This window comes from Mobula birostris, chromosome 10, assembly GCF_030028105.1.
Source record: "Mobula birostris isolate sMobBir1 chromosome 10, sMobBir1.hap1, whole genome shotgun sequence".
Taxonomy (NCBI): domain Eukaryota; kingdom Metazoa; phylum Chordata; class Chondrichthyes; order Myliobatiformes; family Myliobatidae; genus Mobula; species Mobula birostris.
The window spans coordinates 17,503,627-17,528,697 of record NC_092379.1 but is presented as its reverse complement, the minus strand read 5'-3'; the positions used below and the strand labels follow the sequence as shown (position 1 = coordinate 17,528,697).

The 25,071-nt window shown below is 49.9% G+C and overlaps 1 protein-coding gene across 1 annotated transcript in view; it reads left to right on the top strand.

Moving 5' to 3' along the window:
• Positions 1-478: 478 nt before the first annotated feature.
• Positions 479-25,071, top strand: part of LOC140203537 (uncharacterized) — a 55,895-nt gene continuing 31,302 nt past the window's right edge. Inside the window, exons 1-3 of the mRNA XM_072269596.1 lie at positions 479-584; positions 2,509-3,571; positions 14,163-14,291. Of these exons, the coding sequence (XP_072125697.1) occupies positions 2,660-3,571; positions 14,163-14,291 (1,041 nt within the window). The 5' untranslated portion in view covers positions 479-584; positions 2,509-2,659. The remainder of the gene's footprint in view (positions 585-2,508; positions 3,572-14,162; positions 14,292-25,071) is intronic.

Genomic DNA, 25,071 nt, shown 5'->3' with positions numbered 1-25,071 from the left:
TCCCGATGCCTGAGAAAGTGAATACATCAGGGGTTTCCCCGTAATCAGAAACAGGCGCAGTGTTAATTGTGGCAGCGGTAAAGTGTGAGGCATGAACATTACCACCATGTTTCATATTTAGAAAACATATATATTGTGCAAAAGAGGAATAGCGATGGGCCGTTCAAAATCTGCTGCGGTGGTTTTAATGAGACGTGTGCACGTGACAGATGGTGGGGATCAATCCCACCGCCAATTCCAGTCCGATAACCGGCTCCGCCTATTTAGGTTTCCTGAATAATCCTCCAACACTTCCAGTGTTTGGTTTGCATTTCCAGCGTCTGCACATTTTCTTTTATTTGTTGCGAATAATCCCCCCCCCCCGGCCGTCCTATTTGCGGGATGACGCCTCCGGCTGTCTGGATTGGCGAATGCGACTGTCAATCATGAACTACGCGCAGGGACTTGCAAGACGTCACTACGTAGGGAAGGCGTTACAGTCACGTGGGAGGCCGGTTCGGCCAACCGACAGCAGAGGCCTCCGCTTCCCGATTGCGCGGCTCATCTGGTCGGCGTTTCCATGCGGATTCCCCCGCCTTCCACCGGTACCCGTTGGCGTCTTCCTTCCCGCCGTTGTGTGCGAGTCTGTAGCGCGGTGTGGTGGGGGGGGCGTTGTCCTACCGTGTCGGCGGGTGATTTACGGCGGAGTGGGGGGGGGGGCGCGCCTGTAGTCCGAACATGCGCAGTGCGTTTGATAGGTCTCACGTCACGTGGTGCGGAGGGGCTCACGGATCAGATAGAGTGGTTGCTGGGAAGCGGGGCAGTGTGGGAGAAGTGTCCGGCATCCGCTTTCTGTAGCAGAGCAGAAAACCAAACTCTTCGTCAGGATGTCCGCTGACTGATTAATCTTGAGATAACCTGTCATGAGTACTTTCTTTTCACATCATCAAGCTTTTCAGCACCCCCTTCCCTCTTTAACTTGATAGGCTTTTGAGAAGGATACAGAAATATAAAATTCTCTGGTCTGCAAGGAAGCTGGGAAAGAGCTGTCTGGGTTTGAATCATGTTAGTTCAATATCACTGGTATAGGTCATGAAATGTATTGTTTTGGGGCAGTGGTACAGTGCAGTCTAGAAATACTTAAACACTATAAATGAAATATATAAAAATAAATTAAATAAGCAGAGAGAGGGAAAATAGAGAGGTTGTGTACGTGGGCCCATTTTCCATTCAGAAATCTGATGGTAGAAGGGAAGAAGCTGTTCCTGAAACACTGAGTGTCTTCACACTCCTGTACTTCCTCCTTGATGAAGGGAGAAGAGGGGATGTCTAGGGTGACAGGGGTCCCTAATGATGGATGCCATCTTTTTGCGACATTGACTTTTGAAGATGTCTGCTTCCTGAAGTTCACAGTCAATTCCTTGCTCTTAGTGTTGTTGAGTGCAAGGTTGGTGTTGCAACATCACCCAACCAACTGATCTATCTCACTGCTGTTCGCCTCCTCGGCACCATCTGAAATTCTGCCAGCAATAGTTGTGTTATAGAACATGATAATGAGAAGCAGCACAGGAGCATGACGTTGTGCCAGACCAGCTAAAAAGTAAATTTTAAAAAAGACACAAAAACTAGTCCCTCCTACCTACACAGTGTACATATCCCTCCACCTTCCTCACATCCAAACGTCCCTTAAAAACCTCTAATGTATTTGCCTCCACCACCACACCAGGCAGCACATTCCTGACATCCACCACTCTCTGAGTAAAAAACTTACCCTCATGTATGTCATCGGCAAACTTATAGGTGGTGTTTGAGCTGCGCCTTGCCACACAGTCATGGGGGTAGAGAGAGTAGAGTAGTGGGCTAAGCCTCCATCCGTGGGGTGCACCAGTGCTGATTGTCCACGAGGAGGAGATGCTCTTTCAGATCCACACTGACTGTGGTCTCCCGGTGAGGGAGTCAAGGGACGGTTTGAGAGGGAGGCGGAGAGGCCCAGGTTTTAGAGCTTGTTGATCAGTACTGAGAGTGTGATGGTGGTTGAGTGCTGAGTTGTTATCAATAAAAAGAGGCCTGATGTAGGTACTGCGACTGTCCAGGTGATTCAAGGCCAAGTGAGATTGATTCCAGTGTAGACCGATTGTGGCAACAGGCAAATTGCAGGGGTCCAGGTCCTTGCTTAAGCAGGAGTTGATTCTGGTCGTGACCAACCTCTCAAAGCATTTCCTCACAGTAGATGTGGGTGCAACTGAGCGATGGTCATTGAGACAGCTCACCCTGCTCTTCTTGGGCACTGGTATGATTCTCACTCTTTTGAAACGGATGGGAACCTCTGACTGCGACAGTGAGGGCCTTGGGACTCGGAATATTCAAAAGGTGAACTTCGGCACAGTGATTTAATACTGCCACTTGTATTGAGATCTGTGAATAAGGCATCCAGGCAGATCATGTCAAACAGAGCTGCAGTTACAGAGAAAAGCTTTAACACTTACCGCGGCAGACATATATTTAGAAGTCTCCTGTTTGTCCTTCCAGGTATCGGACTCTGCTGAGAAGGAATCACTTTCCCTGTCAGTAGTTCACAGCAGTTCGAGGGGATAGAGAGAGCTGAGGCCAAGCGTTCACGTTTAGACCTTGCAGAGTGACTAGGGAGTGCCAGGGTCTGACTGGCGACAGCCACTGCCTGATGGGAGCGAAGCTCGACGACGTCCTCGCGGATGTCCCTGCCTCCGAGGACGGCGAGGGTGCGCCGCGGGGCCGGCCCGACCGCAAAGGCCCGTTGCCCTGCACGCTGTGCGGGAAGGTGTTCGCCTACGAGTCGGTGCTGCGGCGCCACTGGCTGGCCCACACCGAGGCCCGGCCCTTCATCTGCGGCGACTGCGGCAAGGCCTACAAGAGCAACCAGGACTGCTCGCGGCACCAGCGCATCCACACCGAGGAGAAGAGCGTCACCTGCCCCGAGTGCGGCAAGGCCTTCACCCACGTCTCGCACCTGGAGGCCCACATGCGCACCCACACCGGCGAGCGGCCCTTCCCCTGCCCCGACTGCGGCAAGGCCTTCCGGCACTCCTCGCACATGGAGCGGCACCAGCGGACCCACACCGATGAGCGGCCCTTCGCCTGCCCCGACTGCGGCAAGGGGTTCCGGCACTCCTTCCACCTGCTGAGGCACCAGCGCACCCACGCCATCAAGCAGCCCTTCGCCTGCCCCGACTGCGGCAAGGCCTTCCGCGACTCCTCGCACCTCCTGGAGCACCAGCGCACCCACACCGGGGAGAAGCCCTTCGCCTGCCCCGTCTGTGGGAAGTGCTTCACCCGCTCGACGCAGCTGCAGGACCACCGGCGGACCCACACGGGGGAGAGGCCCTACGCCTGCCCCGACTGCGGGAAGAGCTTCAGCACGTCTTCCATCTTGCGGCAGCACCGTCAGGTCCACACCGAGGAGCGGCCCTTCCCCTGCCCCGACTGCGGCAAGGCCTTCAAGAGCCCCCTGAACCTGAAGCAGCACCACGTGATCCACACCGGGGAGAGGCCCTTCTCCTGCCCCATCTGCGGCAAGGCCTTCGCCCGCCACTGCAATCTGCAGGCGCACCAGCACGTGCATGGCAGCGCGTAGTCTGCAGCGGGTTGTCCTGCCCAGACCTCGCACCTGCTGGGACGCTTGCGAGCCTAGACCCTCTTCTCCTGCCCCTCATGTGGTGAGACCTTCATCTACACACCGGGGAAAGCCCTTCGCCTACCCCATCTGCAGGAGGTGCTTCACCCAGTCACGGTAGCTCCGGAAGCCCCGCACGTGGTCCTCATTCGGGGGGGGGGGGCGCACGAGTTTCTCTATTGCCCTGGGCTGCCATTCTGTGTCTGTATGTATGTGGAGCTTGTTCGCTCTCTCAGTGGCCCCACGGGTTTCCCGTTCAGCCTCTCCGGTTTCCTCCCGCGTCCCACGGAGGCGATACGTTCCCCGAGCGTGTAGTGGAGGAATAGCGTCCGCGTGGGGCTGGCCGGGCATTGCGGGGGACGTGACGCGGCTCTCGGCTGCTGCGCGTGCGTGAGCTTGCCCGCCTGCCGGCGACCTCTGTGGGGAGGGCGAAATGGGGTCCGGATTGACACGGGCGGCGGTCGCGCAGCGGATCTGGAATTCATTCAGATGGCCGGAGAGGCCGAGTGATTGGCTATAGTTAAAACGGAAGGTCGATAGGTTCTGAATGAGCAAGGGTGGGAAAGGTTACGGGAAGAAGGCGGCAGAATGGAGATAATAAATCAGCCGTGATGGAAGGATAGAGCAGACGCGATGAGATGAATGGCCTAATTATTCCCCTTATGGCCTTATGTTGGTCTGATGCCCAATCTCTTCTGCCCGTACAGAATCCATATCCCTCTGTTCCCTACCAGGTATCTTATCTTATAACTAAGGGCCTCTTGTGCACCTCTGTCAGCTCGCCTGGCAGGGTATTCCACACACCCACAACTGTCTGAGAGAAAAACAATTTGCCTCACTCGTCTCCTCTGAACCTGCCCCCTCACACCGTAATTCCAGGTTCTGGTGAGAAGGGGGCTCAGGGCCTTGGGCTGTATATGTGGTTTGTTTTTTTGCGTGACTTTTTTTTTCCTTGTTATTTTGAATATGCTGTGTATAGTTTGCACCTTGGTTTCAGAGGAACACTCTGTCGTTCAGCTGTATCCATTGATGTCCTCTGATATTAGATGTTCTCATCCTTAGAAAAAGGTAAGGATACCGGCTGCCGATCTGTGCCTCCCAGAATATTGTAAGCTTCTATCAGGTCTTCCTTTGGTCACTGTTGTTGCGGAGAAACTAACACAAGTTTCTCCAGCCTCTCCTGATAGCTCGCACCCTCTAATCCAGGCAGCATCCTGGTGAATCTCTTCTGTTTTATAGAACTGCGACGTTACCGCGCGGCCCTCAACTAGTAAAAGCCGACACACCACGCACCTTGTTAACCCCCTGTCATCATTGAGGCATCCATGGACGTGGGCCCCAGGAGCCCTCTGTATCTCCACTCTGCTAAGAGTTCTGCGATTCACCCTGTACCTGTCCTTCCTTCATTCGATATCGCAAAGTGTATCACTTGACAGTTTTCCGGATTGAACTGAACTGCCAGTTCCACATCCTATCAGTGTCCTGTTGTAACATGCAACAAAGTTTGTGTTGAAACAAACTTACTAACTCACCCTTCCACTTCCTCGGACAAGTCATTTATAAAAGTCACAAAGAGCAGGGGTCCCAGAACAGAATTAGGGCAGAGGGAGTAAATTAGTGGCAACAGATCCAGGGTGAATCTAACTCCACATGTTCACAACACAAAAATCCTGTGGTCAGAAGCTCCCTACACATAGTCCCATCACACACCTCTGGGATCAGACAGAGAGAGGCTCCCTCCTCACCGTCCCATCACACAATCCCGGGGTCAGACACAGAGTGAAGCTCCCTCCACACTGTCCCATCACACACTCCCGGAGTCAGAGACAGAGTAAAACTCCCTCCACACCATCCCATCACAGACTCCCGGGGTCAGACACAGAGTGAAGCTCCCTCCACACTGTCCCATCACACACTCCCGGAGTCAGAGACAGAGTAAAAATCCCTCCACACCATCCCATCACAGACTCCCGGGGTCAGACACAGAGTGAAGCTCCCTCCACACCGTCCCATCACACAATCCCGGGGTCAGACACAGAGTGAAGCTCCCTCCACACCGTCCCAGCACACACTCCCGGGGTCAGACACAGAGTGAAGCTCCCTCCACACCGTCCCATCACACACTCCCAGGGTCAGACACAGAGTGAAGCTCCCTCCACACCGTCCCATCACACACTCCCAGGGTCAGACACAGAGTGAAGCTCCCTCCACACCGTCCCATCACACACTCCCGGGGTCAGACACAGAGTGAATCTCCCTCTACACCGTCCCATCACACACTCCCAGGGTCAGAGACAGAGTAAAACTCCCTCCACACCATCCCATCACACACTCCCAGGGTCAGACACAGAGTGAAGCTCCCTCCACACCATCCCATCACACACTCCCAGGGTCAGACACAGAGTGAAGCTCCCTCCAGACCGTCCCATCACACACTCCCGGAGTCAGACACAGAGTGAATCTCCCTCTACGCAGTCCCATCACACACTCCCGGGGTCAGACACAGAGTGAATCTCCCTCTACACCGTCCCATCACACACTCCCGGGGTCAGACACAGAGTGAAACTCCCTCCGCACCATCCCATCACACACTCCCGGGGTCAGACACAGAGTGAATCTCCCTCTACGCGGTCCCATCACACACTCCCGGGGTCAGACACAGAGTGAATCTCCCTCTACACCGTCCCATCACACACTCCCGGGGTCAGACACAGAGTGAAACTCCCTCCGCACCATCCCATCACACACTCCCGGGGTCAGACACAGAGTGAGTCTTCCTCCACACTGTCCCATCACACACTCCTGGGGTCAGACCCAGAGTGAAACTCCCTCCACACCGTCCCATCACACACTCCTGGGGTCAGACACAGCATGAAACTCCCTCCACACCGTCCCATCACACACTCCCAGGGTCAGACACAGCGTGAAACTCCCTCCACACCGTCCCATTACACACTCCCGGGGTCAGACACAGAAGCTTCCTGATCCGTGAATTAAAGGTAACAAATTTTGGGTGAAAAACTTACTCACATATCGCCCAAATCCTCTTACGCACTCCTACATTAATATGCTCCCCTGTCCGTTTATCCAGCCTGCCCAGTCTCTCCTCATGACTCAGACAGAAAAGACACTGGCGATGCTGGAAAACGTGATCACCCCTTTGTGGGATTCACTGGGCAGGTCAGGCAGCATCTACAGAGAGAGATAAACAGCCGATGTTTTGTGCTGAAACCCTTCATCGGGACGGGAAAGGAAGGAAATGTAAGCGAAAATAAAAGGCTGGGGAGGGGGTGTATGTAGGCAGCTGCTAGGTGAGACCAGTTGAAGTGGGTGGGTGGGGAGGGAATGACGTGAGAAATTGGGAGGTAATCGACGGAAGAGGTGAAGGACAAGAGGAGAAAGAATGATTGGAATCGACAGTGGAGAACGTCGGGAACCTGAGGGAGGCGATGGACATGTCATGAGGGTGGGGGAGAAGTGAAGGGGTGAGAGGGCCACCAGCATGCTAAAATAACACATCCTCCCTCTGGCAAAATTCAGGCTGGAGGAGCAGCACCTCATATTCCGTCTGGGTGGCCTCCAACCTGATGGCATGAACATCAATTTGTCAAACTTCCAGTAATTTTTCCTCATCCAAACCAATTTTTTTCTCCCAATCAGGTTACCTGCTCAACCCTTCCCCTCTCATCTTGCGTCCTCAGGACCTACCCATCTCGTCCCTCTCACCATTCTCTTCTTTCACTGTACTCCTTGGTCCACTCTCGTCTCCTATTAGATCTTTCTGCAGCCCTTTATCTCTTCCAGCTATCACACCCAGCTTCCTACGGCAATCCACCCATATTCATCCTCGCTCGATCCCACCTGTCACCTCCAGCTTGTGTACTCTCACTCCACAATCTCATTCACACCTTTCTTTTCCAGTCCCGGCCCAGAGCTTCGACTGTTTATTTCCCTCCACAGACGCTGCCTGACCTGCTGAGTTTCTCTGGCATTTTGTGTGTTGCTCATGATTTCCAAATTCTACAGTTTTTCTCGTGTTAGTGAATCTCTACCATGCCTCCCCTCTGTCTCCTTCACTCCAGGGAAAAGGAGCTCCAATTTTCCCTGTCTCTTCTTCACAGGGGAAGCCCTCTGGACCCCCTGGTTGTAGACCATCGGTGTGAATTACTTTGTCCCAGCACAGGTATCTGGGAAACACCTCATGCAGATAATGTCACCCAGTGGCAAACAGTGTAAGTATTAGAAAACATTGAGGATTGTTAGGGATGTCAAGGAGACAGCGAAAGAAGAACTAGAATTCATTCTTCAGCCTTTGATTTCAGTGACAGACAACTTGTTCATCTACAACTCGTTGGCATGTTATTTTAGTTTATAAGAATTGTACTTGTGTTTGGGAACCCTTTGTAGTTTGTAAATCATTTGTAATTTAGAACTGTACTGTTTTGTAAATCGGAAATCCTCTGTGAGTACTAAATGCTTGCTAAGAACTTTTTGTCTAAATTTAAAAGTGTATAATTAAAAGTAAAATAAACTCTGGTTAAACTACTTCATTAGCTGGAAGTACCTTCCTTGTTGGTAGGGAGGGGGATCCCAGCACTCGAGCAGTGGGTATTGGCAGCTGGACGAGACAGGCAAGTAAGCTTGTCCTTCTGAAAGCAGTATCGTCTCCCTATAGCGAGGGCACCCTTAGGTGTCTATATCAGGCTTAAAACCTTTTGAGTTTAGGACTATGTGAAAGGGAATCCAACAGCATCACATGAGAGCAAAGCAGCACCACCAGGAAAGGGATGTGAATGAAGGGATTGGTTCCGGAGTCTGATAATCTTCCCAATGCTTCAGGAAGTGACGGATATTTTTGATCATGGCATCAGAATCTGGTTTATTGTCACTGACATATGATTTGTGGCAGCACTACAGTACAAGACATCAACATCACCCCAGGTGACGATAAAATTAAATGAATAGTGGCAAAGGGGTGTCCTGCATCAACATATAATGTAAAAAGAAACTATGCTGACTACAGCCTGTTTTATCGTGTGCCACCAAGTACCCTGAGACCTTAATAATCAACCCCAACATCTTCCCAACCACTGAGGTCAGACTAACTGGCCTATAGTTTCCTTTCTTCTGCCTCTCTTCCTTCCTGAAGAGTGGAATGACATTTGCCATCTTCCAGTCTTCCAGAACCATTCCAGAATCTAGTGATCTTTAAAGATTATTACTAATCACTTCAGCCTCCTCTTTCAGAACCCTGGAGTGTACATGATCTGGACCAGGTATCTTATCTTATCTGCAGACCTTTCAGTTTCCCAAGAACCTTCTTCCTAGTAAAGGCAATTTCACACATTTAATGACCCCTGACATCTGGAACTTCCACCATACTGCTAGTGTCTTCCACAGTGAAGACAGATGCAAAATACTAATTCAGTTCATTTGCCATTTCCCCCATTACTACCTCTCCAGCATCATTTTCTAGAGGTCCAATATCCACTCTCGCCTCTCTTACATTTTATGTATCTGAAGAAATGTTTTGTATCCTATTTAGTATTATTGGCTACATTATTTTCATTTTCCATCTTTACCTTAATGAATTTTTATAGACAATAGGGGCAGGAGTAGGCCATTCAGCCCTATGAGCCAGCACCACCATTCACTGTGATCATGGCTGATCATCCACAGTCAGTATCCAGTTCCTGCCTTATCCCCATATCCTTTGACTCCACTATCATTAAGAGCTCTATCTAACTCTTTCTTGAAAGCATCCAGAGAATTGGCCTCCACTGCCTTCTGAGGCAGAGCATTCCACAGATCCACAACTCTCTGGGTGAAAAAGTTTTTCCTCAACTCCGTTCTAAATGGCCTACCCCTTATTCGTAAGCAGTGGCCTCTGGATCTGGACTCCCCCAACATCGGGAACATGTTTCCTGCCTCTAGCGTGTCCAATCCCTTAATAATCTTATATGTTTCAGTCAGATCCCCTCTCATCCTTTTTAGTTGCTTTCTGCTGGTTTTTCAAAGCTTCCCAACTCTCTAACTTCCCAATAACCTTTGTTCTATGATGTGTGCTCACTTTGGCTTTTGACGGTTGTGTCATCTTTCCTTTAGAATATTTCCTTTCTTTTAAGATGTATATATCCTGTGCCTTCTGAATTGCTTCCAGAAATTCCAGACATTGCTGCTCTGCCATCATCCCTGCCAGTGTTCTTTTCCAATCAATTCTGACCAACTCTTCTCCATTGCCTCTGTAATTCCCTTTACTCCACTGTAATACTGATACATCTGAGTTTAGCTTCCCCTTCTTAAATTCCAGAGTGAATTCGATTGTATTATGATCACTTGCCCCGAAGGGTTCTTTTACCTGAAGCTCTTTGATCAATTCTGATTCATTGCACAACACCCTATCCAGTATAGCTCAAGGGCTCAACCATGACCTACTCTTAAAAAGCCATCATGCAGGCATTCTAAAAAATCCCACTCCTGTAATCTAGCAGCAAACTGGTTTTCCCAATCTACTTGCAGATTGAAATCCCCCATCACTATATATTGACCTTTTGGCATGCATTTTCCATCTCCCATTGTAATTTGTAGGCCACATCCTTGCTACTGTTTGGGATCTGTATAAAACTCCCATCAGGGTCTTTCTACCCTTGCAGTTCCTTAGCTCTACCTGCAGTGATTCAACACCTTCCAACGCTATGTCATTTGATAATTTTCAACATTCTGCGCCCCCCCCCCATTCTTCTAAATTGCAGCAAAAATAGTCGCTAGCCGTATGATGGAAGCTGCAGGTGTCAGGGGTCAGGACCATTACTAGAGAGAAGGTTCTTGGGAAGCTGAAAGGTCTGAAGATAGATAGTGAACCCCAGGGTTCTGAAAGAGGTGGCTGAAGAGATTCTGGGGGCTTTAGTAATGATCTTTCATTACTCATTTCATTTTCAAAAATCGCAAATGTCTCCACTCTTCAAGAAGGGAGAGAAGCAGAAGACAAGAAACTATAGGCCAGTTAGTCTGACCTCAGTGATTGGAAAGATGTTGGAGTCGATCATTAAGGATGAGGTCTCAGGGTACTTGGAGGCATGTGATAAAATAGGCCATAGGGAAAATTTTGCTGGACAGATCTATTGGAATTGTTTGAAGAAATGACAAGCAGGATATACAAATGAGAACTGATGTGTAATTGGATTTTCAGAAGGCCATTGACAAGGTGCCACACATGAGGCTGCTTAACAAGCTACAAGCCCATGACATTGCAGGAAAGATTCTAGAATGGATAAAGTAGTGGCTGATTGGCAGGAGACAAAGAGTGGGAATAAAGGGAGTCTTTTCTGGTTGGCTGCCTGTAACAAGTGGTGTTCCACAAGGGTGTGTGTCGGGACCAATTCTTTATTAGAAAATAGTCAACATCTTTGTTCTTTCTACCAAAATACATGACCATACACTTCCCGACACTGTGTTCTACTTGCCACTTCTTTGCTTCTTCTCCCAATCTGTCCAAGTCCTTCTACAGACCTCCTGCTTCCTCAACGGGAACGGCCACTCCACCTATCTTCAAATCCTTGCAAAAATATGGCCTCAAAACTATTAACTCTGTCATCCAGATCATTGACCGATAACAGAAAAGCAGTCCCACACTGACCCCTACAGAACACTTCTAGTCACTGGCACCCAACCAGTAAAAGCTCAGTTTATTCCCACTCTTTGTCTCCCGCCAATCAATCAATCAGCCAATCCTCTATCCTTGTTAGTATCTTTCCTGTAAGGCTCTTATCTTGTTAACCAGCCTCATGTGTGGCACCTTGTCAAAATTCAATTGCACAGCGTCCACTGACTCTCCTTTGTCTATCCTGCTTGTTACTTCCCGAAAGTATTCCAACAGATGTGTTATTTTTATCCTATTTATTTAGCCTATTTTATTCATGTGCCTTAAAGTACCCTGAGACCTAATCCTTAACAATGGACTCCAACATCTTCCCAACCACTGGGGCCAGGCCTACAGGCCTATAATCTCCTTTCTTCTGCCTCCCTCCCTTTGTGAAGAATGGAGTGACATTTGCAATTTTCCACTCCTCTGGAACAATGCCAGAATCTCTTGGTTATTACTAATGGCGCCACAATCTCTTCAGCTACCTCTTTCAGATTCCTGGGTTGTAATTCATCCTCCCCAGGTGGCTTTTCCAACTTCAGACCTTTCAGCTTCCCAAGCACCTCCCCAGTAGTAGCAACTACACTCAGTTCTGCCCCCTGACATTCTCGAACCTCCGGCATACTGCTAGTGCGTTTCACAGTGATGGCTGAGGAAACGTACTTATTCAGTTCATCCGCCATTTCCTTGTTCCCTGTTACTACCTCTTCTGTGTCATTTTCCAGTGGTCTGATATCCACTCTTGCCTCTGTTTTACTGCTTATAGATCAAATAATAGACTTCTGATATCTTCTTTGATATTATTGGCTAGCTTACCTTTTTGCCCTGATGAAGGGTCTCGGCCCGAAACGTCGACTGTACCTCTTCCTATAGATGCTGCCTGGCCTGCTGCGCTCACCAACACTTTTTGTGTGTGTTGCTTACCTTTATATTTCATGTCTTCTTTCTTTATGGCTTTTCTTGTTGGTTTTAAAAGCCTCCCAGTCCTCCAACTTCACAGAAAGTTTTGCTTTATAATTTGCCCTTTTTTTTTCTTTTATGTTGTTTTTGACTTCCCCTGTCAACCATAGTTGTGTCATCCTGCTTTTAGAATACTTCTTCCTTGGGGGGTATCTATCCTGCACCTTCCGATTTCCTCTGAGACACTCCAACCTTTGTTGTTCTGCCATCATCCCTACCAGTGTCCCCTTCCAATCAATTTTGGCCAACTTTTCTGTCATGCCTCTTATAATTCCCTTTACTCCACAGTAATACTGATATACCTGACTCAGCTCCTCACTCTCAAAGTGCAGGGTGAACTCTATCATATTATGATCACTATCTCCTCAAGGTTCACTTCCAAAGGATTTGATTTCTTTTTTTTAACCAACAGAGCCATGCCACCCTCTCTGCCTACCTGTCTGTACTTTCTATACAATGTGTATCCTTGTATGTTAAACTCCCAACTATAATCTTAGCCACGTGTCCGTGTTGCCCGCAACATCACACCTGCCAATCTCTAACTATGCTACAAGATCATCTACCTTATTCTCTATACCGCGCGCATTCAAATACAACACCTGCAGTCCTGTATTCATCACCCTTTTCGATTTTGCCCCCGTGGGGCCGTGGACAATTCTGATTTGATGGAGAATGGACATGAAAGCACAGAGGAACATCTGGAGAAATTTCTGAAATGCCCATCCGCTGCTGTCATTACTGCGTGGTCTGGAATCTTTCGGAGGGTAGGCCTCAAAATTCGCGGCCTTGCCCGCTTTTGGCGACCGAGAAGGAGCTCGAATCGTTCGGACAGAGATGGCGCTCAGTATTCGGTGTCGGAGAGCTGATCAGAGCTTAAAGTTTTCGGATGAGTCAGAGACGGATTGTGGTCGGCATGGCAGGGAGAGTTTTTCTTCCTTCTCCCGTCTGCATGAGATATGTGACATTTGAGAAACTTTGAACTTTACTGTGCTCACGGACTTCTTCAAGTTATGGTATTATTGCACTGTTTGTAACTATATGTTATAATTATGTGGTTTTATCAGTTTTTTCAGTCTTGGTCTGTCCTGTGTTTTGTGATATCACACCGGAGGAAATATTGTATCATTTCTTAATGCATGCATTACTAAATGACAATAAAAGAGGACTACGTGTCTTCATAATCCTGTTACTCATCCCACTGACCTGTCATCTGCCTGTCCTTCCTCGCAGCCTCCCTGCACTAACAGATGAAGAATGAAGAACAAGCCCGTTCTCACCAATTGAGCCAAAGCCTCCCCACTCCCACACTGCCGGCCTGCTCCCACAATGGCTGCCCTGCTTCTCCCCACCTGACTTCCATTTGCCCTTGCTAATGATCTGCGATTCAACTGGGCCACCAGAAAAACCCAAAAGCCCGCGAACACTAGTTTTCAAACCGCTGCCCCCACCCTCACCTGTGTGGATCCCCCACCCCCGTCGAGTTGATTTGTGCCGCTGGAAAAAAATCTGTTTTCCCACTTTATGTCACACACAAAAAAATCAGGAAATTGGAATTTTCTGGTACGGTTACAGAGAAAGGCTGTGTACTACTGTGAACCTGTGATTTAGGATTGCCCGGGTATCAGTGGCTGCGCTGAGAAAGACTCGCACTGTATGACCCTCTCCCCACCAGCGTCGCAGATGCTTGAGTAGTGAGACAGGAGGGAGAAAGCTAATGCTAAGATGTTGCAGACTAATGCAGGAGAGCCAGGATCCAACAGACAGCTGACAGAAGGAAAGTCCAGTGATATCCCTGTGGATGTATCTGCCTCCGAGGGGAGCGAGGGTGTGTGGAGCAGACTCATTGAGGGGGGGGTGTGGCGAAGGGGGCTGCTGACCTGCACAATGTGCGGGCAAGTGTTTGCCCAGCGGTCCTTGCTGCACTGCCACTAGTACGCCCACGCTGAGACGCGGCCTGACGCCCACCAGGGAGCAGAGGGTCACCCGCCCCGGGCGCGGCAAGACCTTCCACCAGTCCTCGAGCCTGCAGGGACACCGGCGCAAACACGGCGTTCCACCAAGGTGAACTGTTCCGCGAGTGACTAGGTGAGAGACAGAACCAGGGGTTCGGGGAGATGAAGGGGATGTAATACGACTTTAAATTAGCTTCTCGAGGCCACCGGGCATACACGGGCACGTGTGTCTGGCAGTGAACTTTGTGAGGAGAGTGAGATGGGATCTGTATAAATCTGGTTGTCGGTCACATAACATAACACAGTACAGAGCATTCGGCCCACAATATAGTCCTGATGCCCAGTTCCTGCTGGCTACGCCTTGTCCACATCCCTCCAATCCCTGCCTAACTTAAGTCCTGTGTTGTAACTCACCACCACCATCCAGAGGCACCAAGAGATCAAAATCTTGCCACGCAAATCGCCTTTGAACTTTTCCCCTCTCGTCCTAACTCCATTGCCTCTCGTATTAGACATTTCCACCCTGCGGAAAATATGCCGGTTATTGTAATCAGATCAACTCCCACCAGCTTCTGCAACTCCAGAGAAACTAATACATCTGTCCAGCCTCTCCTACCCCTCCAGCCTCTCATACCCCTCCAACCTCTCATACCCCTCCAGCCTCTCATACCCCTCCAACCTCTCATACCCCTCCAGCCTCTCATACCCCTCCAACCTCTCATACCCCTCCAGCCTCTCATACCCCTCCAGCCTCTCACACCCCTCCAACCTCTCACACCCCTCCAGCCTCTCCTACCCCTCCAGCCTCTCCTACCCCTCCAGCCTCTCATACCCCTCCAACCTCTCATACCCCTCCAACCCCTCCAGCCTCTCATACCCCTCCAACCTCTCACACCCCTCCAGCCTCTCACACCCCTCCAACCTCTCCTACCCCTCCAACCTCTCCTACCCCTCCAACCTCTCCTACCCCTCCAGCCCTCTCACGCCCCTCCAGCCCTCTCACGCCCCTCCAGCCTCTCATACCCCTCCAACCTCTCATACCCCTCCAGCCTCTCATACCCCTCCAACCTCTCATACCCCTCCAGCCTCTCATACCCCTCCAACCTCTCATACCCCTCCAGCCTCTCATACCCCTCCAACCTCTCCAACCTCTCATACCCCTCCAGCCTCTCATACCCCTCCAATCTCTCATACCCCTCCAGCCTCTCATACCTCTCTCATACCCCTCCAGCCTCTCATACCCCTCCAATCTCTCATACCCCTCCAGCCTCTCATACCTCTCTCCTACCCCTTCAGCCTCTCCTACCCCTTCAGCCTCTCCTACCCCTCCAGCCTCTCATACCTCTCCAACCTCTAATCCAGGCACTATCCTGGTGGACCTGTTCTGCACCCTCTCCACAGCACTGGCAGTGATAGTTTGGGACCTAGAGGCTGGGAGGGGTGTTGGTTGTGGGAGGTTCTGTTTGAAAAGGCCGGGACAGCATCTGCAGTGGCATTTTTTTAAATGTTAGCTTGGCAAGAGGCAAAATTCTGGACTGCATCTTAATGCTGTGGCAAAATATACCAGTGTTCTTTCGAATAGACAAGCTGCTTATTGTGAACATAGAACAGTGCAGGCCATTCGGCCCATGATGTTGTGCTGATCTTCTAATATACTCTGTCAATCTCACCCTTCTAATCTACTGTAAGGTTAATCTCACCCTTCGCACCCACAGAGCTCTCCATCTTTCTTTCATCCATGTTGCTATAAAGGTCCCGAATGTATCTGCCTCTACCACCACACCTGACAGTGTATTCCACGCACCCACTACTCTCTCTGCAAAAATACCTCCTCTGATATCTCCCCTATACTTTCCACCAATCACCTTAAAAACACACCCCTTGCATTAGCTATTTCTGTCCTAAAAAGAAAAAAAAGATGCTGGCAGATCACTCAGTCTCTGCCTCTTCTCATCTTGTACACCTCTACCAAGTTACCTCGCAGCCTCCCTAGCTCCACAGCGGAAAGCCCAATCTCGCGCAGCCCTTCATCATAAGACATGCCCTCTAATCCAGGCAGTATCCTGGTAAATCTCCTCTGCTCCCTCTCTAAAGCTTCCACATCCTTCCTGTAATGAGGCAACCGGAATTGAACACACTGCTCTATGTGCGATCTGACCGGAGTTTTATAGAGCTGCAACATTACCTCTCGACTCCTCAATCCCTCAACTAATGAACACATCAGAGGACTTCTTAATACCCTATCAATGTGCACTGCATCTTTGAGGCAGCCATGGCTGTGGACCCCAGGATTTCTCTGTATCTCCGCACTGCTGAGGGTCTGGCCATTGACCCTGTACTCAGCCTTCGTTCAATATTCCAAAGTGTTTCACTTGGCACTTTTCCGGATTGAACTGCATCTGCCACTTCTCGGCCCAATTCCACATCCTATCAACGTCTTGTTGGAACATACGATAGCCTTCGTGTCACCGACGAACTTACTCACCTTCGACCCCTGGTCAGACCAGCCCTCGATCCCCTGGGTTTCCGACCAGGAGCACACTAGAGTCGGCGATGCTGTCATCTACCTGCCGAACAGAGCCTACTCCCATTTGGATAAGCAGGGCAGCACTGTGAGGATCATGTTTGATTTTTCAAGAGCCTTCAGTACCATACAGCCCTCATTGCTGGGGAAAAGCTCCATTCACTGCAGATCGGCACTTCCATTGTACCCTGGATAACGGACTACCTGACTGGCAGATCACAGTTTGTGTAGTTTCAGAGCTGTGTGTCAGGCATGGCTACAAGCAGCACTGGGGCCCCACAGGGGACTGTACTGGCTCCCTTCCTGTTTATCCTGTATACCTTGGATTTTAGATACCACACTGAGTCATGTCATCTGCAGAAATTCTCTGATGACTCGGCAGTAGTTGGTTGTATAAAGGGAGGATGAATACAGGGCCCTGGTGGAGGACTTTGTTAAATGGTGCAAGCTGAATCATCTGCAGCTCAACATCAGTAAGACAAAGGAGATGGTGATGAACTTCAGGAAGACTAATCGTGCACTGCTCCCTGTTACTATTGATGTGAGGACGTGGATGTGGTGAGAACCTACAAGTACCTGCGGGTGCACCTCGACAACAGACTTGCCTGGAGCACCAACACAGAGGCTGTGTACAAGCAGGGCCAGAGTCGCCTCTATTTCCTGAGGAGACTGAAGTTCTTTGCAGTATGCAGGCCTCTCCTCCACATGTTCTATCAGTCTGTTGTCGCCAGAACAATCTTCTATGTGGTGCTGTGCCGGGGCAATGGCATCAACATGGGTGATGCCAACAGGCTCAATAAGCAGATTAGAAAGGCTGGCTCTGTTACAGGAGTCAAACTGGACACACTGGAGGCTGTGGTAGAACAAAGGACCCCATGGAGAATCCTGGCAATTCTGGACAATGTATCTCACCCTCTGCATGCCACCTTGCTGAACAGAGGAGCACCTTCAGTACTAGATTAAGACAATAGCGCTGCTCCAATAAGCTCCAGATGAGGCCATTCTTACCCTCGGTCGTCAAGCTCTATAATCAGTCAACCTATAACCGGGGAAGTGATGATCCCCTCCTGTTAGACTGTTTGAGGCAACTTATTTTTTAATCTTTCTTATTTCTCTTCTAATATTTGTATATTTGTATATCTGTGCACTTGTAATGCTACTGTGACACTGTCATTTCCTTTGGGATCAATAGAGTATCTGTCTATCTAACTCACCCTTCCACTTCCTCGTCCAAGTCATTTATAAAAACCACAAAGAGCAGGGGTCCCAGAACAGAATTAGTGGGAAGGAAGGCAGGGTCCTGGGTGAATCTAACCTCACACGTTCACAACACAAACTCCTGTCGTCAGATATGGTGAAGATCCTCCACACCGTCCATCACACACTCCTGGGGTCAGACACAGAGTGAAGCTCCCTCCACACCGTCCCATCACACACTCCCGGGGTCACACCTAGAGTGAAACTTCCGCCACACCATCCCATCACACACTCCCGGGGTCAGACACAGAGTGAATCTTCATCCACACCGTCCCATCACACACTCCCAGAGTCAGACACAGAGTGAAACTCCCTCCACACCGTCCCATCACACACTCCCAGGGTCAGACACAGAGTGAATCTCCATCCACACCGTCCCATCACACACTCCCAGGGTCAGACACAGAGTGAATCTCCATCCACACCGTCCCATCACACACTCCCAGAGTCAGACACAGAGTGAAACTCCCTCCACACCGTCCCATCACACACTCCCAGAGTCAGACACAGAGTGAAACTCCCTCCACACCGTCCCATCACACACTCCCGGGGTCAGACACAGAGTGAAACTCCCTCTACACCGTCCCATCGCACACTCCCGGTGTCAGACACAGAGTGAAACTCCCTCCACACCATCCCATCACACACCTCCGGGGTCAGACACAGAGTGAAACTCCCTCCACACCATCCCATCACACTCCCGGGGTCAGACACAGAGTGAAACTCCCTCTACACCGTCCCATCACACTCCCGGGATCAGACACGGTCGGGTCCATAGTTCCTTATTTCAGGGTTTCTGGTTTTCCCCAGTTTCTGTTGTAGGCACATGATTCTCGTTTTGGGGCTGAGACATAAATACCTCTGCAAACCAGGGATTCCCTGCTGAACTGTTCTCTTCCCCTCCTTGTCTTTTCTCCCCTCGCTTGACTCTCTGCCTGCTCACCTAGCCTGGATACCCCGCCTGTATCGCTGAAGTTTTACCACCGGAGCGAGACCGGAGCCTTGTTAGGTCAAGATAAAGGACTGTCTTTCGTTGTGTGGAATTGTCTCTCTGTGTCCACGCCTTCACTAGATGGGTCTGGCCGTTTGCCGCCACCTTGTGTTGAGATCCGTCTCTTCATGTCCAGCGTTCTGTGTATGAGTCCTGGCCCTACGTCCTGTTCCCAAGGAGGGCTGCCGGCTCTGTGTTCTGTGCTCCTGTCTCTTCTAGTCCAAGGCTCCGTGCTCCTGAAGGCCCTCGTCCAGTCCGTGCCTAGTCCAGTCCTATCCGAGTCCTGTCCATGTGCTTTTACCTGTCCTTGTGTCTCGCCCTACCCAAGAATTCCTCACCCAAGCCATGTCCAGTCCTGTAGCCTCGTCTTGTCCTCACCTAGTTCTGGAGTCCGAGCCAGAGTCCTCGCCTTGTTCTGGAGTCCAAGCCCGAGTCAAGTCCCAGGTTTTGGGTCCTTGCCCAGTCTCTGGCTCTGAGTCCATACCCAAGCCTCGAAGTACCCTAGACTGAGGCCTCAAGACCCCAAGCCTGTCTCCAAGCCTCAAGCCTCAAGACCCTAGCCTCCAATCTTGCGGTCATGTCATGTCCTTGCCTGGTTCTGGGGCCCGAGCCCGAGGCAAGACCCAGATTCTGGGTCCTTGTCCAGTCTCTGGCTCGGGGTTCAAGCCTGGGCTCCTAGTTCATAGTTCCTTGTCTGGTTTCCCCGTTTCTAGTCCATGTCCTAGCCCAGGTCCTGCATCCTTGTCCTGTTCCTAGTACTTCAGTGTCTGTGTCTTGCATTTGGGTCAGTTCCCAACACCCCCCATTGTAACACAGAGGAGATTTACAAGGATGTTGCCTGGATTGGGGAGCATGCCTTATGAAAACAGGTTGAGTGAACTTGGCCTTTTCTCCTTGGAGCGATGGAGGATGAAAGGTGACCTGACAGAGGTGTATAAGATGATGAGAGGCATTGATCGTGTGGATAGCCAGAGGCTTTTTCCCAGACAACAGTAATTCTGCAATTGCTGGAAATTCAAGCAACACACATCAAAGTTGCTGGTGAACGCAGAAGGCCAGGCAGCATCTATAGGAAGAGGTACGGTCGACGTTTCGGGCCGAGACCCTTTGTCAAGACTAACTGAAAGAAGAGTTAGTAAGAGATTTGAAAGTGGGTGGGGGAGGGGGAGATCCAAAACTTTTTCCCAGGGCTGGAATGGCTAACATGAGAGGGCACAGTTTTAAGGTGCTTGGAAGTAGGTACAGAGGAGATGTCAGGGGTAAGTTTTTCACACAGAGAGTGGTGAATGCGTGGAATGGGCTGCCGGCAATGGTGGTGGAGGTGGATATGATAGGGTCTCTTAAGAGACTCCTGGATAGGTACATGGAGCTTAGAAAAATAGAGGGGTATAGGTAACCTTAGGTAATTTCTAAAGTAAGTACATGTTCAGCACAGCTTTGTGGGCTGAAGGGCCTGTATTGTGCTGCAGGTTTTCTGTGTTTCTAAATTACAGTAACGTCACAGGCATTGAAAAACATACTCGCAGCACCATCACAGGCATCTAACAGCAGACGTGCAGTGTTCACAAACAAAATATAGACTAAACATGAATAATGAACAGTTTTTTACAAGAAAGAATTCAATTAGTGTAAAAAAATTGAAAGTCCATTGTAATGCAAAGTGGACACAGTGTTACTGCAGTGAGGGGGCGGTTGGTCCAATAACTCAGTGACTGAAGAGAAAAATCTGTTCCTGAACCCGGTGGTGTAGGATGTCAGGCTTCTGTACCTCCTGCCCGAAGGGAGTCATGAGATGCTGTTGGTAAGAGGTATTAGATGATATACTTTGACTTAAAAGTAACATTAGCAAATTTGCAGATGACACAAAGCTGGGTGGCAGTGTGAAATATGAGGAGGATGTTATGAGAATGCAGGGTGACTTGGACAGGTTGGGTGAGTGGGCAGATGCATGGCAGATGCAGTTTAATGTGGATAAATATGAGGTTATCCACTTTGGTGGCAAGAACAGGAAGGCAGATTACTATCTGAATGGTGTCAAGTTCGGAAAAGGGGAAGTACAACGAGATCCAGGTGTCCTTGTTTATCAGTCACTGAAAGTAAGCATGCAGGTACAGCAGGCAGTGAAGAAAGCTAATGGCATGCCAGCCTTCATAACAAGGGGAGTTGAGTATAAGAGCAAAGAGGTCCTTCTGCAGTTGTACAAGGCCCTGGTGAGACCACACCTGGAGTACTGTGTGCAGGTTTGGTCTCCAAATTTGAGGAAGGACATTCTTGCTATTGAGGGAGTGCAGCGTAGGTTCACGAGGTTAATTCCCGGGATGGCAGGACTGTCATATGTTGAAAAATTGGAGTGACTGGGGTTGTATACACTGGAATTTAGAAGGATGAGAGGGGATCTGATTGAAACATATAAGATTATTAAGAGATTGGACATGCTAGAGGCAGGAAACATGTTCCTGATGTTGGGGGAGTCCAGAACCAGAGGGCACAGTTTAAGAATAAGGGGTAGACCATTTAGAATGGAGTTGAGGAAAAACTTTTTCACACAGAGGGTTGTGGTTCTGTGGAATGCTCTGCCTCAGAAGGTAGTGCAGGCCAATTCTCCGGATTCTTTCAAAAAAGAGTTAGATAGAGCAATTAAAGATAGCGGAGTGAAGGGATATGGGGAGAAGGCAGGAATGGGGTACTGATTGTGGATGATCAGCCATGATCACAGTGAATGGCGGTGCTGGCTCGAAGGGCTGAATGGCCTACTCCTGCACCTGTTGTCTATTGTCTATTGAGACAAGAGAGAGGTAAAGTTAAGTGTGCAAGTGTGATGGCTATTCACTTTCTAGGGCCCGAGAGGATTATTGCCAACCACAGCATGACCTTTCCAAAGGGTCAGAGTTGTTTGTGACAAAGTTAACCTTCTAACAAATACTCTTTGCTCAGCTTCTTGTTGTAAACAAGAACCAATCTTCAGTTAATAATATAAATTGCAAACAGCAATCAGTTTGAAGTTAAAAATACAGCTTTGCAAAATGACAGTGTTACAGAGCACAGGCTGCTAATTCACAGTGGGTGGGGTGGGGAGCTAAGAGATGTGGTTTGCAATGTGATGTGACCAATTCTGGTCCGCAACAAAAGACAATGAGGCTGTGTTAATTGGTCCACATTAAACCAAACAGCTACAGCTAAGTTATTTGCACTATTGTCCCCGGTAGCTTTTAGGCCATCTGTGTGAAGTACTTTGTCCCAGCAAAGGTTTCTGGAAAACATAACATGCAGGTAATGTCAGCTAACAACAGGAATTCTGCAGATGCTGGAAATTCAAGCAACACACATCAAAGTTGCTGGTGAACGCAGCAGGCCAGGCAGCATCTGTAGGAAGAGGTGCAGTCGACGTTTCAGGCCGAGACCCTTCGTCAGGACTAACTGAAGGAAGAGTGAGTAAGGGATTTGAAATTTGGAGGGGGAGGGGGAGATCCAAAATGATAAGAGAAGACAGGAGAGGGAGGGATGGAGCCAAGAGCTGGACAGGTGATTGGCAAAGGGGATATGAGAGGATCATGGGACAGGAGGTCCGGGAAGAAAGACAGGGGGGGGGGACCCAGAGGATGGGCAAGAGGTATATTCAGAGGGACAGAGGGAGAAAAAGGAGAGTGAAAGAAAGAATGTGTGCATAAAAATAAATAACAGATGGGATACGAGGGGGAGGTGGGGCCTTAGCGGAAGTTAGAGAAGTCAATGTTCATGCCATCAGGTTGGAGGCTACCCAGACGGAATATAAGGTGTTGTTCCTCCAACCTGAGTGTGGCTTCATCTTTACAGTAGAGGAGGCCGTGGATGGACATGTCAGAATGGGAATGGGATGTGGAATTAAAATGTGTGGCCACTGGGAGATCCTGCTTTCTCTGGAGGACAGAGCGTAGATGTTCAGCAAAGCGGTCTCCCAGTCTGCGTCGGGTCTCGCCAATATATAAAAGGCCACATCGGGAGCACCGGACGCAGTATATCACCCCAGTCGACTCACAGGTGAAGTGTTGCCTCACCTGGAAGGACTGTTTGGGGCCCTGAATGGTGGTAAGGGAGGAAGTGTAAGGGCATGTGTAGCACTTGTTCCGCTTACACGGATAAGTGCCAGGAGGGAGATCAGTGGGGAGGGATGGGGCGGACGAATGGACAAGGGGGTTGTGTAGGGAGCGATCCCTGCGGAATGCAGAGAGCGGGGGGGAGGGAAAGATGTGCTTAGTGGTGGGATCCCGTTGGAGGTGGCAGAAGTTACGGAGAATAATATGTTGGACCCGGAGGCTGGTGGGGTGGTAGGTGAGGACCAGGGGAACCCTATTCCTAGTGGGGTGGCGAGAGGATGGAGTGAGAGCAGATGTACGTGAAATGGGAGAGATGCGTTTAAGAGCAGAGTTGATAGTGGAGGAAGGGAAGCCTCTTTCTTTAAAAAAGGAGGACATCTCCCTCGTCCTAGAATGAAAAGCCTCATCCTGAGAGCAGATGCGGCGGAGACGGAGGAATTGCGAGAAGGGGATGGCGTTTTTGCAGGAGACAGGGTGAGAAGAGGAATAGTCCAGATAGCTGTGAGAGTCAGTAGGCTTATAGTAGACATCAGTGGATAAGCTGTCTCCAGAGACAGAGACAGAAAGATCTAGAAAGGGGAGGGAGGTATCGGAAATGGACCAGGTAAACTTGAGGGCAGGGTGAAAGTTGGAGGCAAAGTTAATAAAGTCAACGAGTTCTGCATGCGTGCAGGAAGCAGCGCCAATGCAGTCATCGATGTAGCGAAGGAAAAGTGGGGGACAGATACCAGAATAGGCACGGAACATAGATTGTTCCACAAACCCAATAAAAAGGCAGGCATAGCTAGGACCCATACGGGTGCCCATAGCTATACCTTTAGTTTGGAGGAAGTGGGAGGAGCCAAAGGAGAAATTATTAAGAGTAAGGACTAATTCCGCTAGACGGAGCAGAGTGGTGGTACAGGGGAACTGATTAGGTCTGGAATCCAAAAAGAAACGTAGAGCTTTAAGACCTTCCTGATGGGGGATGGAAGTATATAAGGACTGGACATCCATGGTGAAAATAAAGTGGTGGGGGCCAGGGAACTTAAAATCATCGAAAAGTTTAAGAGCGTGAGAAGTGTCACAAACATAGGTCGGAAGGGATTGAACAAGGGGTGATAAAACCGTGTCGAGGTATGCAGAAACGAGTTCGGTGGGGCAGGAGCAAGCTGAGACAATAGGTCGGCCAGGACAGGCAGGTTTGTGGATCTTGGGTAGGAGGTAGAAACGGGAAGTGCGGGGTGTGGGAACTATAAGGTTGGTAGCAGTGGATGGGAGATCCCCTGAGTGGATAAAGTCGGTGGTGGTGTGGGAGACAATGGCCTGGTGCTCCTTAGTGGGGTCACGATTGAGGGGTAAATAAGAGGAGGTATCCGCGAGTTGTCGCTGTGCCTCGGCAAGGTAGAGGTCAGTACGCCAGACTACAACAGCACCCCCCTTATCGGCGGGTTTAATAATAAGGTTACGATTAGTGCGGAGGGAGTGGAGAGCCGAGCGTTCGGAAGGAGTGAGGTTGGAATGGGGACAAGGTGCGGTGAAGTCGAGACGGTTGATGTCCCGTCGGCAATTAGCGATAAAGAGATTCAGAGCAGGCAGAAGACCAGAGCGGGGTGTCCATGAAGAAGAGGAGGGTTGAAGACGGGAGAAGGGGTCATCGGCGGGGGTGGAAGAGTCCTTGCCGAAGAAGTAGGCTCGGAGACGGAGGCGGCGGAAGAAAAGTTCCGCATCATGGCGAACACGGAACTCGCTGAGGTGTGGGCGAAGGGGGACAAACGTGAAGCCCTTACTGAGAACAGAACGTTCTGCCTCCGACAGTTGAAGGTCGCAGGGGATGGTAAAGACCCGGCACGGATGAGAGCTGGGATCAGAGAGGGGAGGGGGGAGGCTGGGGGTGTCAGTGGAGAGGGGAGGGTTGGGGTGAGAGGAAGATGGAGCTTCCGAGGGCCCAGGAGTTGACGGTGGATAATGTCAGCTAATGGCTAACAGTTTAAATATTAGGAAGCATCGAGTGTTGTTAGGAATGACAAGGAGAATGACGGAAAGAAGAATTAGAATTCGTTCC